This window comes from Sebastes umbrosus, chromosome 16 (genome assembly GCF_015220745.1).
Source record: "Sebastes umbrosus isolate fSebUmb1 chromosome 16, fSebUmb1.pri, whole genome shotgun sequence".
Classification (NCBI taxonomy): Eukaryota; Metazoa; Chordata; class Actinopteri; order Perciformes; family Sebastidae; genus Sebastes; species Sebastes umbrosus.
In genome coordinates, this window is record NC_051284.1 from 18,716,563 (window position 1) to 18,734,992 (window position 18,430).

Genomic DNA, 18,430 nt, shown 5'->3' on the forward strand with positions numbered 1-18,430 from the left:
GGCAACAGGTCTCTGTGGAGTAGAAAGCAGGTGGGTGGCACTCCGCTCAAGCTCTTAGCTCTATGTGTGTGTGTGTGTGTGTGCGTGCTCAGTCCGCGGCGTTCGTTGTGTATTGAAATCATGTCGGGTGGACCCCCTGCAGAGCGCCGCAATGCATTGTTAATTAGACCCTCTAACAGTGGTTCACTATTCACAAGCAGTGATCTGAAGTTGGGGTGGTTTGTATGGGTGGGGGTAAACGACACGGAGTTCATCAACAGTCTGTACAAACCTGCAGCGGGAAGGGAGAAAACTGGGATGCACTTGACTGCTTGAGACTAGTGACCTCCTTTTGGAAATTTTGATTCGGAAAATATTTTTGAGTTGCATTCATTTTGACATTCCCTTTTTCCATCTTCATAAAATCAGTCAAATATTACCATTGTAACATTATAATCCTGTCTGGATGTTTTAATGTGGTGTCACACATCACAGAACCCGAGGTTGTGTCTGTTTCAGACGACCTAGACCTCAACTCCTCACCTCAGGGGGAAGTAGTCAGCTTTCAAACCGCTGACTTTCATGGTTGTACAGTGACATGCGATACAACCTCAAAAGCTTTTTAGAGCGCTCTTAGTGTCTGCTCACTGCATTTACTGTCAGCGGGGGCAACCGGGAGAGGCAGGAAAGTATCTATGCTAAATGGAGAAGCGTGTTTCAAAAAAAAAAAAAAAAAGAAAATTGCAAATGTGAGGCTACTCCATGTTCGTCTCTGCATATCCCATTTTACATTTTCACAAAAGACTCAGGTTTGACTGGGCTTTACATGAAAAGCGTAAAAGCGTTATCCACCATTTCCCAACATCAGCCTTCCCAATTCAAATCTCAAAACGGCTTCTTATTTGACTGCGTTGAAAAGGCTATCGAGCCATGATGTCAGTTTTGAATACAGCCTTTCAGGTACTGCTAGCGCTACAATTTGGCACCCTCTGAGTGCTTTGGCGCAGCCTTTTCAGGGGGGAAAACGACTCCCTCGGAGAGCTATTGTTACCCACACTGTATTGTCCGTGCAAACACGAGTCCGACACAGAGGCACACGCTTGTGCACCTTCACACACAATCCTGCGGCACTTTGAACTGTATCTAGGTATCATGATTGCATTCCTTCTAGTTAAGTTTTTGTGGCTTAAAAAAAATCCCCATCCGTCTCCCTCTGATCCCTGCACCCATCCATCTTTTCACTGATATTAATTGCTGCAGGGCTAGCTGTCGTCTTTGTCTCCGCAAAGCGAGGGATCTATTAAAGAAGGGTGTCCTTTCAAAGTTAAAGCTAAATAGCTGACTAAAGGACCGCTCCTGTCATCCCGCTTCTCTTCACAGGGCCCCGTCGTCCTCTGTGTATGCCTGCCGCTCGCCTCCGCTTCCTCTGATATGCTGTGTTACTGCACTGGTGCTCCAACACACCCACACTGTCACATTCACTCACCATCTCTCTCTCTCTCTCTCTATGTCTGTCCAGGAGGAGCAGAACAGAGGGAAGCCAAACTGGGAACACTTAAACGAAGACCTTCATGTCCTGATCACAGTGGAAGACACGCAGGGCAGAGCTGAGATCAAGATGAGGAGAGCAGTGGAGGAGGTCAAGAAGCTCCTCGTACCTGCTGTGAGTACATGCCACACACACACACACACACACACACACACACACACACACACACACACATCATGCACAGTGGTAGCTGCTTTTGGCCTGATAAGTTATTTAATGCTCTACATAAGTAACGTCATCTGAGTTTCCAAGGGCACAAAGGACATGGCCTTATCCATGCTCCGTGAAAATAATGGGACTACATATGGAACACCACTGCTACCCCACTGTTAGCATCCTGTTTACTTCCATATATAGACCAGGGGAACAGGTTGGCCGTACCCCCAGTGGAGTGGAAACACAGCTAGCTGTACACGCCTCCTGTGACCGCCACATTTCATCTCCGCTATCCCCGCTGCCTCAACTTCCTCATACACTGAGCCACTGGTGATGGCTGCCGATGGTGTTTTGGCACGCAATGTGTATTTTCCCTGTTAAACTGCGGCGACCAGGTGGACAGGGCAGCTGAAGGGCCCATATATGCCATCAGGTGGCAACGTGCGGGGCTTGGTGGTCTGCGGAAATGGGGCCAGGCATGCAAGGTTAAACAAGAAGACGCAGTGTGTCTCTTGAACCGTAATGTTGTTAAGCTGCTTTGCTTCATGCCCCTTTATCCCGTAAAATGCAGAATTATGTTTACACGTGTACTTCATTTACATTTTTTCACTTTGGGAGGAAAAAAAAAATGCAGCAAGGACAATGTTTGCCCTAGATATGGCTGCATTACAATTTATTCAACTTATAACATTTTCAGGAGCAGAATGATGCTTTCTGCAAACAGTGGGCAAGTGACACCTCAAGGAAGACGACCTCCTTTTAATTATAAACAAATACACAAAGCGTAGAGGAGAAAATTGTGAAATGATAGCACAACTATATGCAGTTTGAATCTGAAAATGTGCCTGAAAAACTGTGTCAGGCTTTCTTCATTATAACTATAACTTTTTGTTTAGCTCATCTGAGCTGTACCGGTTATGGATGTAAGATCTGACACAAGAAGTGCCATCAAGCCGGGGTCTCCTGTCTAGTATGATCATGGCTCCCCTGTCTGTCTCAGCGAGGCCGTAGCCCAGCCTGACAATGTGGAAAGCACTTCAATTCACGTCCTCTTTTTTTTTTTTTTCTCTATTCAGCTTGCCTTGTCACTTCTTTGGGCACTTGTTTTGTTTCAGAGAGCAGGAGTGTTTCAGATCAACACAGCCTGTATGTACACACAGAGGATGTTGACACACACACTCAAATATGTGCGTGCAAACACACAACTTGAGGATGAAATCTCCTGGAAGCAGCGACGTTCTAAAAAAGTGATGCAGAATGAGTCACTGTTAACACACGGTGTGTAGACAACGTACACAACAAAACCCCTTTCGGCGTCCTTTTTAAGTCAATGACAGCTCTTGGCTAACACTCAACTGAATGGAGTGCCGCAAAAATAGCGTCCTTACTTTTTTCTTGAGATCTCTGTTCATTTTGCAGCCTGACAAGTGCATCAAAGATGGTCTGGTGATTCAGCACCTGAACCATTTATCGGATTAAGGAGAAGCTCTCCTCTTTTATTTCTCGCACTAAAGAAAGCAGCTTCAAGCTCTTTTGAGACACTAATGAAATTTTTTCCTCATAGAAAAGTTTCACTCTGCCCTTAATTCAAATAAGAGTTTTATAGAGCTAATTAATGACCCATTGCAATCCACCAGAGGCCATTTTCCCTCAAGCAAGGCATCTTTGTTCATTTAAATGTAATGAAATGATCCCTCCGTTAGATAAACGTTGGGTGTTTTTCTGAGCCTATCAAATTCACCGGTACATGCTTTGATTTTTGAGGCAACAAAAGGCACGTGTGTCTCTGTTCACATATATTCCAAATATTAAAATTTTCAATTAATAACTGCTTTCAAACATATTTTGGTTCTTGCATCAATACCTGATTAATTAGTATTGATCAGAGAAGTTTAGGTTTCTATTGTAGATCTGACCTTTCATTCTGCGTACATTAGTGTCCCCACTCTTTATGTGCATTACCTCAATGGCCTGTCACTAGAAGTGAAATACTATCAGTATGGCAGAATAAGTGTCCAGTAATGCTGTCCCTGAATGTTGGGTTGGTGCACTGTCTACCCATGAGCCCCTTAGGGCACTATATCTTCCTCATGTCGTTGCGTGCATGTGCATACACACATGAGTGGGTGGGCAGTAGAGCTGGCTGGCAGTAATGCCCTTTATCATGCTAAACTAGATTGGATTAAAGTATGGACACGCTGGGAACGCACTGTTCTAATGAAGGGCATCTTCTCCACATTTGGCAGCGTAAAATCGCCTTTATTAAATTGCGCAGGAAACAAAATGTGAGGTCATGCTTTTTATTCCCTTTTTAAGGAACAGGCTTTACTTGTCATTGAGGAGGACCCAGCTGCAGATATTCAACACAGAGGGAGAACAGAATGAACCAAAATGTTATTTTGTCTGCAAAGCTGCTTGTGATTTTGAAGTTAAAGGCTTCATAATGATAGTTTTGCTTTTAAATAATCTCATAATTGACTCATTTGGGATTAAGAGCCAGGATGTTTGACATGAAAAAAAACTATACTTAATCAGCAAAACTCACAGTGATGAAACAGTCAGGCTTATTATGTTTGTTTATTTGGTGAGAGAATTGTGTTGTATATACAATATTGTTCAGTAGTATTGTTTTTAATTTGATCATTGAAAGTTGTTTTTCTAGTCTCTAAACTAACAATATGCACTTATTACACTTTATCAATGTTTGAGAAAGATGTGGGACCAACCAAGTGTGACTTAAGATGCACACTGTCAAGACATATGGTAGAATGTATGTGGTAAATACATTCCCACCATCTGAATCATCAACAGTTCACTGGTTGACTACTTGGTCGAGCAATTATTGACTATTGTGTAACGCCCTGTCAACGGCTGCCACAGAGATTGATTGACGGTTGGAACAGGCTACTGACGGAAAGTGTTTTAGGTTTGTATCTTTGCCCTCGGTAGCGCTCTTTTGCTCCCTAGTCTTGCGAACTCTTCAACTCTCCATGAACTGGGAGCAGGGGAGCATCGGCGAGATGAGAGAGACAGAGGGAGGGAGAGAGAATGAGAGATGGGTGGGAGAGCTTGATTGAGCTACTCTTTCAAGTGTGGATTTACCGCACTGATCCTGCCCTGGTACACGCATGCCCAGAAAAAATACTTCCACATGCGTGCACGTACACACTCACTAAAATGCTCCGCTCATCCCCTGAGTCCTCGGTTAAGGCCCTCAAACGGAGCCGGCAGCAGAGCCCCACTGCACTTTAAGTAACCTCTGTTCAGATACTTGCAGAGCTGTATGCATAAACCCTGACTGGCCTGCTCTACTTCTCCTTTCTGTCTCTAGAAGGGCTGCAGAGCCAGAATGATTGACCCTAACCTAACCCTAACCCTGTACGCAGCTACTGTCCTGTGATCTACAACAGAACCTGACCAGTTGAGAGAGAGGGGGAGAGAGAGAGAGAGAGAGAGAGAGAGAGAGAGAGAGAGAGAGAGAGAGAGAGAAAAAACCTGACTTGTGTACATGCCACGATTATGTAAAACGATGTAACCATCACAAATACGAATCAGCTCTTAGCTTACTTGTGTTTAAACAGACCGCTTAAGTCTAAATCCATCTGAATCACCTCCATATGTTATTAATGATCTTCTGCTGTACTCCCCATGTCAAACACATTTTGGATGTTGAACACAGAAATTCTTCTGTTGTGTAATAAGTCTTTGCCTGGCAACTGTATGGACATACGGCTTTGTATCAAGCTGGCCTTTTAGTTTTAGAGCAGCTTTAGTGTAATTAATCATTAAAAGGCCGAACATGTAACACGAGGCACCGACCGTAGACACCTTCATTGGGGAAATCAACCCAGAATCACTTGGACAACCACTACTGTGCTCCTCTATATGGGTTTAAACATGTAAGCGTGTTGCACCTTTGGCCACACCCCTATTAAATTGTCATTTTTACCTTTTGAAAACTGAGACAAAAATGCCTGCATCACTGATTGGGATGTGGCCACAAGTAAAACATCCCTTAATGTTTCACTACAAGTTGTCTCCGAGTGATGTAGCGTAAATTTACTTTTTTATCGCCAATAATTATGTTAGCCGGGTGATGCTTTAAAATTATATTAAATCAAATTTAAATGCACACAGTAGTGGTGGAGCTTCTTATACCATTTAACAGACATAACCGCAATTAAATTAAATTAAATTACGCTGCCCTTACCCACCATGTATGTTTTTAACACAGCAGTTAAATGCGTTTTTGGTTTTTTGGTGCCATTGTGTAGGGGATGAGCAGCAATGTGATCACTCAGTATGACAGCTTATTTAGATCTATGACGATCCTTCTCTTGTGACTTCACACACATTTGGCTGTGTTTCTGTTTTTGTGCATCTGTTTGTGTATTTATACACTCTTGTGCTCATTTGTGTGGGTGTGTGTGTGTGTGTGTGTGATTGACAGGTGTACGCACTGGTCATTGTTATGGATATAATAAATTCTCATTGGTCCCCTCAGGTCACTGCGCTGTATGAAGGGCTTATGGGAAAGTGACAGACAGGCAGACAATTGGACAAGGCCATCTGAGACCAGACAAAGGCCTTGTCCTTAGGTAACCCTGAGTGCTTTCGCCCAAAGGCACCTTTTCCTATTAGATATTAGGAGTCCTAGAAATGTCTTTGTGTTCGCATTTTGCTTTTGGGTACTTCTCACCCAAGTATAGTTGAATGCAGTGTCCCTTTGAGGGCTAAATTAGGGAGTCCTTAGATTTGTATGTAATTGTATTTTCAGTGCGCAGTAGCTTTGACCTTTCGCATTATTTTCAGTTATAATGTTGCTGATCTAGAAAATAATGCATATATTTCTGTCGCATTGCACACTGCAAGATGCACTGTAAAAATCCCAAGCAGGCCAAATCCTAAAATGTCAATGCAAACACATTACCCTGGAAACGAACCCCCAGTACAGCACCTCATGCTTTCTGAGAGATCACATATTTATGCTCTGTAGTCAGCTACGTACAGGATTTTTTTTACTCTGCTGCGAAGTCTTTTCTGGTGATTCTGGTCTTTTGTGAATACGATTATTTTATCTGAAGGGGCTGCTGTAAAGCAAATCCACTTTTTGATTTTTATTTCATGAGATCTTAAAGAGGAGGTCCCTATAGGGAAAATCCTTCACATGTTACAGCGAGAACTGAAGTCACGTCTATTTAAGTTAAATGAGATTTCCTGATAAAGAAAGCTTCACATAATGCTATCGACATTGCTCTACATTCAGTGCAGTGACGGCAGGCGCTCGCCGCAAGGTATCTACAGTACATTAAGAGAGAGGGAGAGAGAGAGAGGCACACACACACTCGTATAGAGAGCCCGAGAAGCAGGAAAGGTTAGGTTTGAAAGGAGAACAGCACACAGAGAAAGAAAGAGCTAGTCGGCGCAGGGGCACTTCGGCCCTGGAGAGCCACGTCTCCCTGAATGAAACTGTCATTGCCGAGAACAAAGTGAGCATGGTAGCAGTAGCGGCCCAGCGGCCTTGAGCACTTCTCCATTTGCAACACGGTGGGAACCCAGTCCTGCTCTTTTGCTCCTCCAGCTTACTGCTCCCTCTTGTGCTCCATCTCCCCACGTTCCCCTAAATCCTTCTACTGCCCCCTTTTTAAAGTTCTATTTTTGGTATTTCTTTTCACTTATGTAGTTCTAGTTACGGAAATTAGGAGGTGGTTTCATTGCTCAACTATTCTTTTTTTCATTTTATTAATCCCTTTGACAGTAGATAGCAAAGTGAGAGCTTGCCATCCGTTGCCATGTTTGCCTCACCGGTCTCATTGTAGTGCTTCTAGGCAAACACAAGTCTCTGTTTTGGGCAAACCTGTACACCGGCCTCTTTGTTCTTATTCCTGTCTCTTGCTCCTCCGAGTCTTCTGTCTCTCCTCATCTCTCTTTTCTCTCTTCCCTCTCCTCTTTCACTCTGCTATGGACCACCTTTGAGGGAGAACATACAGTAGGTGGTGTTTTCGTAAAAGCAAGACAGATGGACCTTAATGGACGCCAAGTTTGGCGATCTGCGGGGTGTTTTGTCTGTACTCGCCAGTATGCATCCGGCTTGGCAGAGCGCTACAATGGCACCACCATCAGAACCACTCAGACAGGAAAGGCACATGCACAGAGAGAGAAGATGATGCAGAACAAGCAGAGCTAGATTTAAACAGGGAAAGTCTGTTCTAGGCAGCAGTGTACCGACGTTGCCATCAATAAACACCTCCTTTTTGTTTTTCTTTCTCTCTTTTTAGCTTTCTCTCTCTCTCTCTCTTTGTCTCTCTCTCTCTCTCTCTCTCTCTCTCTCTCTGTCTGTCTGTCAGCAGTGTATGACAAATGAGTACAAAACACCATCTGGCTGCATCCATCCTTGTGTGCCTTTCCAATTAATGATGTTTATTCTCTGTTAGGCCTACCTATCACTACCATTCTCCTCTTATTTACTCTTAATCTACTCCCCCCCCGACGTCCTCTGTCATGCATGATATCCAGCCATATCCACAAGAACAGAAGCTCCCATTTCTCACTGAGCCTCATTGGGTGGTGCATGCCGTTAGTGCTTCTAAAGGCAATAGTCTTCAACAGGTGTTGTGTCTACCATAGTGTAATTACTTCAAACTGCAACTTTAGGGTCATAATGTGTGGGAGATCATGTGTCTTTGGTCACCCGATTTGACTGTTATCAGGCCATTAAATAGGTGTTATCAGTTGCTATAAGCACCATAGATGTGGGTCATTAGGGGCCTACTACACCTACTATGTTATCAAAAGGAAACTTAAAAGCTTCATGTTCTTACATGTTGTAGAACTACATGAAATATTGCGTTTTGAACACAAAAAAAAGACTTATTTTGGTTTAGGCAACAAGACCACTTAGTTAAGTTTAGGGAAAAACATGTTTTGGCTTAAGATAACTGTTTCTAAATTGAAAATGAAACTTAAGGCTTGTGAACACAAACACAACTACATGTTCTCCTAAGTGAAAACCCAGTGTTTTGTCATAATTACTACGGTCACTAACGGTTGCTGTCATGGTCTTTTATATCTTCTTTCTGTGAGCGACCATGTGAATAGATGATAAAACTATTGAGTGTAGTAGGCCCCTATTGACCCACATCTATGGTATTTATAGTGATTGATAACACCTATTTAATAGCCTGACAACAGTCTAATCGACTGCTTTGGTTCCTGAAAGAAAAAAAAAAGGTCTGATGAAACTAGCTTGTGCGTTTCTATCATCCCTGGATGTCTTTGATTACCCCCACAACATCTTGTTTATTGCCTGTATCCTGGCTGCAAGGCCTGCAGTACAGCTGCAGAGTAAAGTCGGTGATGGAGACGCACACAACACAATGTGATAAAAGCTATAATATCTGTTCTTGTACTGTACATTAGTGCGCATGTAAATGTGATTAATGACAACAGTAGCTATTATGTCACTATGCCAGCCAGCTCAAGTAGGTTTAGAGGCCTTGCAGGTAGGCAGTAGGTAGTTTTAGTCAACCTTGCCGCCTCTCCGTCCCTTTAGGCGGTGATTACCTTCATCAGGCTAATGAAGCAGTTGGATTGGATCATATTAACCTCCTGATCTCCACCTCCCAGGACACCACAGTTACAACAGACTGGACTACACTGTTCGTCGTTCTCATTATATATATGTGTGTGTGAGAGAGAATGGTGAGCTCATCCCACCTGCACGTAGACGCCGCATCTCCCACATGAATGTTAATCATCTTTTTAATTGGCTTCTTTGACTTGGTGACCTCTACTTGAGACGGCAAGCCTGCATCACTGTGCGCCTCCTTCAATGCTGTTTTCCTACTTTGTGTGTGTGCGTGTGTGTAGTCTTTTTAGCGTCCACTCACTCTCAAACAGTAGAGATTGGAGCTGGCCTGGAGAGAGTGTGACCTTTGACTCCCAGCCATCCTCTTGTCCCCCTCTTACATCATTATCCATCTTCACATCCTCACCCTCTTTGTACTCATTTATCCAGCCTTTTGGTCCTCATATGCCCTTGCTAACGCATTCGAGACAGACACTTCACAGACCCCCACTGAAACCCTGCAACCGGAAGAGCAGAGGAGAGCAAACACTAAAACTGTGTGATGTATAAATCGCTTGTGATTAATGATCTCGAGGTGATAAGTGGGTAATTGGAATTGACCACTTAAAACCGTTTTGCCACAGGAAACAGATGTGGCTTTTCCGACACTTGTGTCAATAATGATTACTACTGCATGTCATTTGATTGGTTAGTGTGTGAGGAGTGACCGTGATCGGCCATGTCAGGTGAAACACTACTCAAGCACGCATGTCTACATTCATGCTAACATGCCCTGATAAAAGCCTTTTTTTCATGACCTTCTTGGTAACACAAATAACTGGCGAGCTTAAGTCCAGCAGCCACTCGTCAACTGCACTCCAGACACCAAAGCAACAATAAAATGCTTCATTCCTCTGGCCTGAATGTTGGCATTAACTTCAAACACCTGAAAGTGGGCTCAAGCAAGACCCTGACTGCTATCCCAGTACAGCCTGGGGTGAAAATAATCACACATCCAACTGGTCACATCACACAGACGACCCACTCATGACACAGTTGTTGGCAGACGAATCTGGGAGCTATTTTTACCTGGGCCTTATCTCTGTACCTCTGAGAGAGGCTGAGAGGACAAAAGAGAATATTTTTTGTATTTACAAGCTCACAAATGTGCAGGAAGGGAAACCACCATCCTACTCTTTGGTAAATCACATTAGAAGATCAGTGTGGTCGGCATATATTTCACTTATTTGGTTTTTCTACCGCCAAATACGTCACCTACAGTATCTGGCCGTTAAAGGTTTACACTTATTTCCTTGTACTGCTTTCTTTTCTTCTCTGTTTTCCCTTGCTTGCTTTTTACCCATCTTTCCCCCACTCTCTATTTCCCCACAGTACGTGTCCTTTGTCCTTTTCATTTTGGTTGTAGTGCATTTGCCCTCTCTCTTACTGTCTGCCGCTCTCTTTCTCTCTCTGGGTGATTGAGGGGACAAGCCATTCACCACTCTCTTCCATTACTGTATCTGCAGTGGCCTGAAGGCCAGCGCATCCTGTTAACAACACACAGGTTACAAACCACAGAACAGGCTGCAGCTGTCTGTATCTACTATGCCAGTCACACACACACAAAAACATGACTGAGAGTTACTGATGCTTTATAAAACTATAAAAAATATGTTTTCCATAGATTGAGTGGAAAGGATGTGCCACAAAAAGCCTCTGTTGTTACTAGTTTGGACCTAATTTTAATGACTCCCAAGTCGCACACATTCCACCAGTCTAAGCTTTTTATTGCTGTACTACATACGGTGACTATTGAGCTTCTTTCCATGTGTGCCAAGTCCCTCCTGTCCGCTCAAACCCGACAGGAGGGACTTGGTCCGGTCTTGGCCCAAGGGTTCCTCCCCTGCCATCCCTCCCCTCCACATCTCCATCTGCCCATCTCTCCTCATCCCCAGCTCTATGGCTCTCCTGGGGGGCAGACAGGTGGTTCTAACCCTACAGAAACGGTACCCCTACAGGCAGCAACCTGCCTAAGCCTGGCCACCTTCCCTAGCCTTGTCCTCCTCCTGTTTTAATTTCCTGGCCCCTACATCTGAGACATACTTCTTCAGCCAATCTCAGTCTGGAGAGACTGGGCCGCTCTGCCTCCTATAGTTGCTGAAACACACATAGAAAAACAATCTACAGCAGGCGTGATCAGATAAAGCCGTATGCCATTTAAAGAAATACTAATTATCATCAGATAACTTCAGTAATTAAACGCATTCCAACAAAGAAACGGTTGATTGCAGTAACTTTGTGATCATGGGAGTAATTGTGTTTAATTCAGATAGAATTTCTTGTGAATGTGCATCTCTCCAGGGGCAGACCTACAGTATAGTATGCTCATTAGTTTCGGGGGTTCGTGTTTTTAGAAATGTGTGCTTGCACGCACATGGTGACATAAGTACAAGGTAAGAGCCAGTGTGACTTTGAATTCCACTCTGCTCGCTGTTCCCCTCATCATCAGGAGTCGGCTCACGGAGCCAGCCACAGGAAACGGTGAAAACTCTGAAGTGGGGGAAAAAGATTCAGATTGCAATAACATTTGTGCTGAATGGCACCTTTCATCTCCTTCCCTCGCTTGTTTTTACCCCTCGTCATTCACCGACTCACTGGTGTGCAAAATCGGGGAAGAAAGAGAGAGAAGCACAGCAACATGCATATGCACTGCTTTAAATAGTATGTCATTTGTCACTGTAAGCTTCAACTTTTATCTACCTGCATGAGGCACACATGCTGCAGTTATCCCAATCATATGAAAATGTAGCACTGAGCGCTGAAATCTATCCACAGCAGCTTTAAACAAACACACATGCTTACCTCTGACTAGTCTAACAAACCTAAATTTCAGGCCCGAATAAAGAAGATCTGTGCCAAGTCATTCTATTGCTGGTGGAAGCTCTCCATCCTCAGGTTTGAAAACTTCTGTCGTCCATTGTCCTGAATCAAACCTTGGCTTCATCACGCCGCAATTAGCACTTTCTCTCTTACACTCTCTCTTGAGCTCTTCGTTCCCTTATTCCTCCTTGAAACATCATCCTGTTTCTAATCCATCTCTTTCATTTCTTCCCTCTAAGGGGAATTAGTCCTGTTTCTTCTCTTGTCTCATTCATTTAGATTTTGAAGTCAGCCGAGATCCCCTGTGAAGGTGCATTCTATGTACACAGGCCCTCTGCGCCACTTACAAAATTGCCTTTGCTCACTTGTACTGCCCTTTTAATTTCAGCTCACGCACATAGACATGCACTTCAGTCCCTAACCACCCAGGTCCCTCACATCATTGTAAAATAACCTGCTTACTAATCCACCTGGTTGCGGCTCCTCCAGGGGGGTTTTCAAGTGTCCTAATACAGTGCGCAGGAAGAGGAGGCGTGTAACGAGGCAGGCTGAGAAGCCCGGGCAGTTTTAATCTGCCCTGGTCCTCCAGTGGCGAGGAGAGGGACCCTGCAGGCCCCTGGCCAATCTCTCTGCCTCTCTTTGAAGGTCTCCTTAATCCCCTCACAGAGAGGCAAGGAAATGCAGATGTGTGTGTATGTGTGTGGATGTTTTCATGTGTGCATATGCCTGTGGGGGAGCAGCAGTTAGGACCATGCATCTCCAAAGGTCCAGCGCTGATTGAGACTTGTGCACATTGTTTCTCCGCCACTCTGTGTCTTTGTCTCTCTCACACACTCCGCTTTATGCATTGTCCACCCACAGTAGTTTCTGAACTTCCCCGGGGGCACTACCAGGGCCAAGCTTCAACATCTGCGAAGTGGGAACACACACACACACACACATAGCGCTTTCATCTCTGCCTCTCCTGCGACTGTGTCCCAGTGTTTAGGCAGGAAAATAGGATTGTGTAGAGCTCAGCGTTTAGAGAGCCCAAAGGCCGCCCGTCAAACTCAGCTCCTCCAGTCTGTGATGCTCCGCTTTGCCAGCCGTCGCTTAAGTCATTTCAAACTCTCATTCTCTCAGTCCCACCAGCCAACTCTGGACTGATGGATTGGCTTTCTTTGTCTCCTCCATGGCGTCTCGAGTGTAGACGCTTTTTTTTTTTTTTTCAACATCTTACTTGGGTTCATTTGGTTTGTTTATCGCAGTCCTCTTTACTCTTTCACACTGTTTTTGTCTGTTAGTGGTGATGTTTTGCGATACTTCACTTCCTGTCTACTGCGTTGACTGGTTTTTTCCCATGGTGGAACTTGGGTTGTGTTCAGCGGGGCACAGCAAAACCAACCATTTCTTTTTTTTTTCTTTTCAAAAAGCGTTGTTGAAATCCCAAAGTTGTTTTTTTTCTTCTTGGCAGCGAAGGCACGCAACATCTATGACACTATCATACAAAGAATATCCTTTTCAGCAAGGCATTGTAGGGAACTGACTTGGCCTTCAAGCTTAGTAAGTGATCCAAATAATCAAAGAAACATAGTGAAAGTTGTCTTTTTGGTAACATGGTGACACATTTTTGCAGCGTAGAGAAGATTCAGTTTCATGTGAATGAACTGGACTTTCGGATCTGTCCCATAATCAGAAAGTATGGATGATGTTTTTGTCAGATTGCATGGAGTCAAATAGGCCGAGCGCACCCAAGGAAAGTGTTTCAAAAATAAATAGTTAAAAATTGGTGTTCATGTGCTGACTGCATTAGAGCTACAATGATTAGTTGTCATCTATTAAATGAATCGCTAACTATTGATAATCGGTTTGTGTCATTTTTTTTGAAAAAAAAGTCTAAATTCTCTGATTCCAGCTTCTTAAATGTGAATATTTTCCGGTTTCTTTACTTCTCTGTGACACTAAACTGAATATCTTTGAGTTGTGGACATTTTTCACAATTTTATAGACCAAACAACAAATCGATTAATCTAGAAAATATTCAACAGATTAATCAACAATAAAACAAATAAGGTTAGTTGCAGCCCTAGACTGCTAATATGTTCTGGTAGATCCATCCAAAGGGTTCCAGGTTTGCATCCACATCTTTCAGTAGATACTTAGATCCCTGTTTTAGGAGTCAGGATCTCTGAATAATGCAAATCCCCTAGCAGTATTTAAAGCTCCCAAATCATCCCCGGCCAAATCCCTTCAAGATATTCCCTGCTCGATTGGATGGCATTAAAGGATCGCAGCGACAGAACAATACGCCGTCTGGCAGCCTGGTGGAATGAGGTATAAACGGAGGGGAGGGGAGGGAAAGCAGAAAGGAGAAATAGAATAGAGGTGGATGAATAAGGTAGCAAATTGGGAATGTGGGCTGGGAGGACAGAGGACGGAGAGGGAATTGTATTGGTAGGTAGGGAACAGATGATGAGAGCAAGGGGACAGGAGAAACAGACAGCTGTTTATTGGGCTGTACAACATGTTGGGACTGAATGATCCCTCCTGCTCCTAGCCTGTAACATCATCTGTTTGCTTGCTTTAATAATACGTCTAAATCTTGTTGTTAAATCTGTATATATTTTTCTAGGTTATTTATATGAAGTTTAATCCGCTCTTAATGCTGTTATGTTACATGGAATACCAGCCCAGTTTTTGAGGATAAACAACAAGATCACTCAGAATTTCCGCACAGCTTTTCCCCTTGTACTGTTGGAAACGCTTTTGATGGGAGAGAGAAACAGATTTCTTTTTTGTATAGAGTGCAGTGAGCCTGGTAGAAAAACAGATTTTCTGTCCTTCTCTTTTTCCTCTCCTTTCTCCTGTCGGTGGCACTGAGTCTATGTATGTGCGTGTCAGTTGATATTGATGGGACTAGCACAGAGAACCAAGGCTGCCCACTTCACTCCTTTCAGCACTATAAAAGCCTGTTATAAGCCTCATAGATCCAGGAGCCAGTGCCAGGGCCAGGGCCCAGGCTGCGTCCGCCACCCATACTTACTTTGCATGCTATGGATAACCTCAGAGAAACTGTGGGAGTAAACTAGGCTCTACCAATTAAATGAATGCTTCTCTGAGCCCCCACCGACGCTACATCACACGGAGCGCTTTTACTCCGAGGCCTTGGCACTTATGAGTTTTGTTATGATGCAGAAAATGAAGTATTAACAGAAGAGTTAGTTCCTGACTTTGTAATGTGCCACTTCCGACTGTACCCCAGTAAGCTGCGTGATTGACAGTAATGGGGCGGAGCAGCCGTGATGAGTTTGTAATAATCTGACTGGAGTCAGGTTCACTTCTATGCTAATGAGCTAGTGTGTTGGTGGTTTAGCATGACTAATGGCTCACATCGCTAACAGAGCTGTCTGGGAGCGAGGAAGGGAGCAAAGGAGAAATAAAGAGGCTTTGCCCGGAGTGTTGTGAAGGTATAAGACAGTCAGAGAGGAGAGTTGCAGGAGATTGCGTTGTTAGTCTTTGGGGAAAAGGAAAATACAGTTGAGGCCTGATTCCCTTGGCAGATACGTTCACAAAAGCAGAGGAGCAAGGCAGAGGAGAGAAAATTGCCTTTGAAAGTGCAGCGGTGAATTTGAGAAAGGACATGCAGCACTTACTCCAGCACACTCTTTAAAAGGGCTTTTTATGAAAGAAAAGGTTATGTGTTTGTGTAGCGCTTTGTGTTTTTCTCCGGTAGTTGATTGATACATAGTCTTATTGAAAAGTGAAAGGGTTTTTAGATATTGTATATATGTAGCTTTTACTTTCCTTTTAGTATTAGATTGAATAGAGAAAGAAAAAGGTGTTAGTGTGTGTGTGTGTAGCATATATATATGTATTCTTTCTGGAGTAGTAGTTTGATTTATCGTCGTGTCGATGAAAACATGGGAATCGGGTTTGCCGCACACGTGTTTTCATTTCTTACCCAAAATCCGACTTCCAAGTTTGCTTTAGTCGACTTGAATTGATTAAACTTTCTTGTCACTTATTTATTTAGTGCGGAGATGTTTTGAAGCCCGCTACAAGTACTCATTCCTTCCTCCTCCTCCTCTAACCCTACGCTTCTGGAGAGTGTGGAATTGTTGATAAGTCGTCTTGGCAGCGCGGCGAGAGTAATCATTTTCCTCCAGATGTTGGAGTTTGGGAAGGAACCAAAAGGGAGGCGAGAGAGGGAGGGGATCCGAGAGAAAAACCAGCTGCCGCCACTACCAGTTCCACCCCTCCACATGAAGTCATCTACTCCTCCCTCCCCGAGGCTCCCAATACCACCTCCTCCACTCCAGTCTGCACATTTTTTTTTTCCTCCCTTCCCCTCATTCTCAGTTCTACACATTCTGCCTCCCTCTGTATCCCAGGAGGCATCCAGGGCAGGCTGTGTTTACTGCTGAGGTAATTGGAGTAGTTTGGAGAGAGCGTGACCCCGGCCCTGCTAAGGCCTAAGATATGTGTGCGCTTGTGTGTGTGTGTATGTACACACATGTGCGCATACGCCTGTTTGTGATGACTGGCAGTGAGGCCAAGGAAGGAAAGCAGGTCTTAGCCAGTGTCAGCCCACTGGGGAACAGACAAATTGGTTTTCACTATGCTGTCTGTCTTTTTCTTGTCTCATATTCTCCCGCTATCCCTTCCTTCTTCCCTGCTTATCTCTCCATCTCTCCACCACCTCAAAGATTCATTCACGCTTTCTCTTGTACTTGGTTCTGCAGCGCCTTTTTCTCCTCCCGGTGCTCTTTTGTTCCAGCTCTCCTTTTCTATCTCTCCCTCCGCTCATCACTTCATCTCTCCGAGCTGAGCTGTTAGTTGAGCTGAGCTGCACAGACGGCGACTCCTGCCAGATTTGAGCAAAAAACTCCCCCTCAGTTGCAGCCATAGACATGAGCAAATTTATCCAACCTAATCCAGGCGCCTGTTGTGTTTATCTGTGGGTGAGATGGATGGGAAAAGGGCCTGGAGTCGGGGGTGCTGGGGAGAGCGAGGGTGCAGCCCTGTAAACGCTCTCAGACGGCCGCTCATCTGTTGCTTATTGTCGTCGACATGCACACATAGCATCGAACATTAGCTCTATTGTCTGTAACAACTGGCATTAGCTACAGTTTGTTTGTCTTCAACATGGGAACACAAGCTTTGATCAGAGAGAGAGTGCAGCATGACAGTGATTTAGCATGCATCTAGTGACCTCATCGCAGGGTTGCCGGGTAGCGACAGTGGGACACGGCTCACCTACTTTAGCTCATCGCACTCCCGTCTCCCTTTCCCTCCCTCCTGCTCCTCTTCCCTCCTTCCCCTCATCCCTCTGTCTTGCTCCTCCCTGATAGCTTTTACCGCTCCGCTGATTTCACAAATAGGCCTCATTGATTGAATCTGATTCTTGTGGATAGAGCAGCTTTATTGAGTGGCTTTTTCGCTGATGGACAGGAGCGTGCGGGTGTGTGGGTTTGTTACGCACATGCATGTGTGCATGTTAGGGATGATAGAGGAAAAACTTCCTTTCCTCATCCCCTCTCATTGTATAATTCAGCAGCTATTCCTCTCTCGGGATTTCCGGCCGCCAGATCATTACAGACACACACACACACACACACACACACACACATGCGGCGTGCCTACACACACGGTCCTAGTGATGGCTGCTCTGTTACGGGCGGTGCATGCTGACTGAGGAGTCTGTTAATTGTGGCGACACCTTGAGCTAGGCGACATTAAAGCGTTAACTGCTCTCTGTGGCGCTGTTCATCAAACATTCATCTAAGCTGTGCTTCTGCGGGTAGGAAGCCGGCCCAGTCCACCCAGGGCTACACCACTTTAGTCCACTCCAGCTGTGTCACCGGCATTATCTTTTGGTTTCTCCTGTCTGCAGCCATTTTTGAATCTTCCATCTTTCTTGTTTTGTTGCTCAAAAAAAGGACCACTAACGCTGCCCAACAATCCACACAGAAAAGAAGGGAAATGTTGCAGTAGGGAATTTGTATTTTTGACGGAGGGAAAATTAGCTTGTTTCACATGTAAAACAGGAGAACGATCTGTCGGGGTTTTGGGGGGGCTTTTCGCTAACAAACTGTGTTAGCGTGAAGATGGAGCTATATCATCCGCACTCCACTGGGGATACACACATTTCACACACAGCAGCGCACACCTCATCCTAGCAGCAGCATCTGTGCTCTTCCCCTCTCGCTGCCCTCTATTTTTGTGTCTCTCTCCTCTCAACAGGCAGCGTGCCACCTACGCAGAGCTGGATGGATGGTGGCACCCTCTTGCCCCGTGCCCATTTAACCCCCGCAACCCCG

The 18,430-nt window shown here is 44.6% G+C and overlaps 1 protein-coding gene across 6 annotated transcripts in view; it reads left to right on the forward strand.

The window, feature by feature from the left end:
• Positions 1-18,430, forward strand: part of qkia (QKI, KH domain containing, RNA binding a) — an 86,400-nt gene that overhangs the window by 52,363 nt on the left and 15,607 nt on the right. For all 6 annotated transcript variants that reach the window (XM_037746521.1, XM_037746525.1, XM_037746523.1 and 3 more), the window contains exon 4: positions 1,499-1,642. In XM_037746521.1, the coding sequence (XP_037602449.1) occupies positions 1,499-1,642 (144 nt within the window). The remainder of the gene's footprint in view (positions 1-1,498; positions 1,643-18,430) is intronic.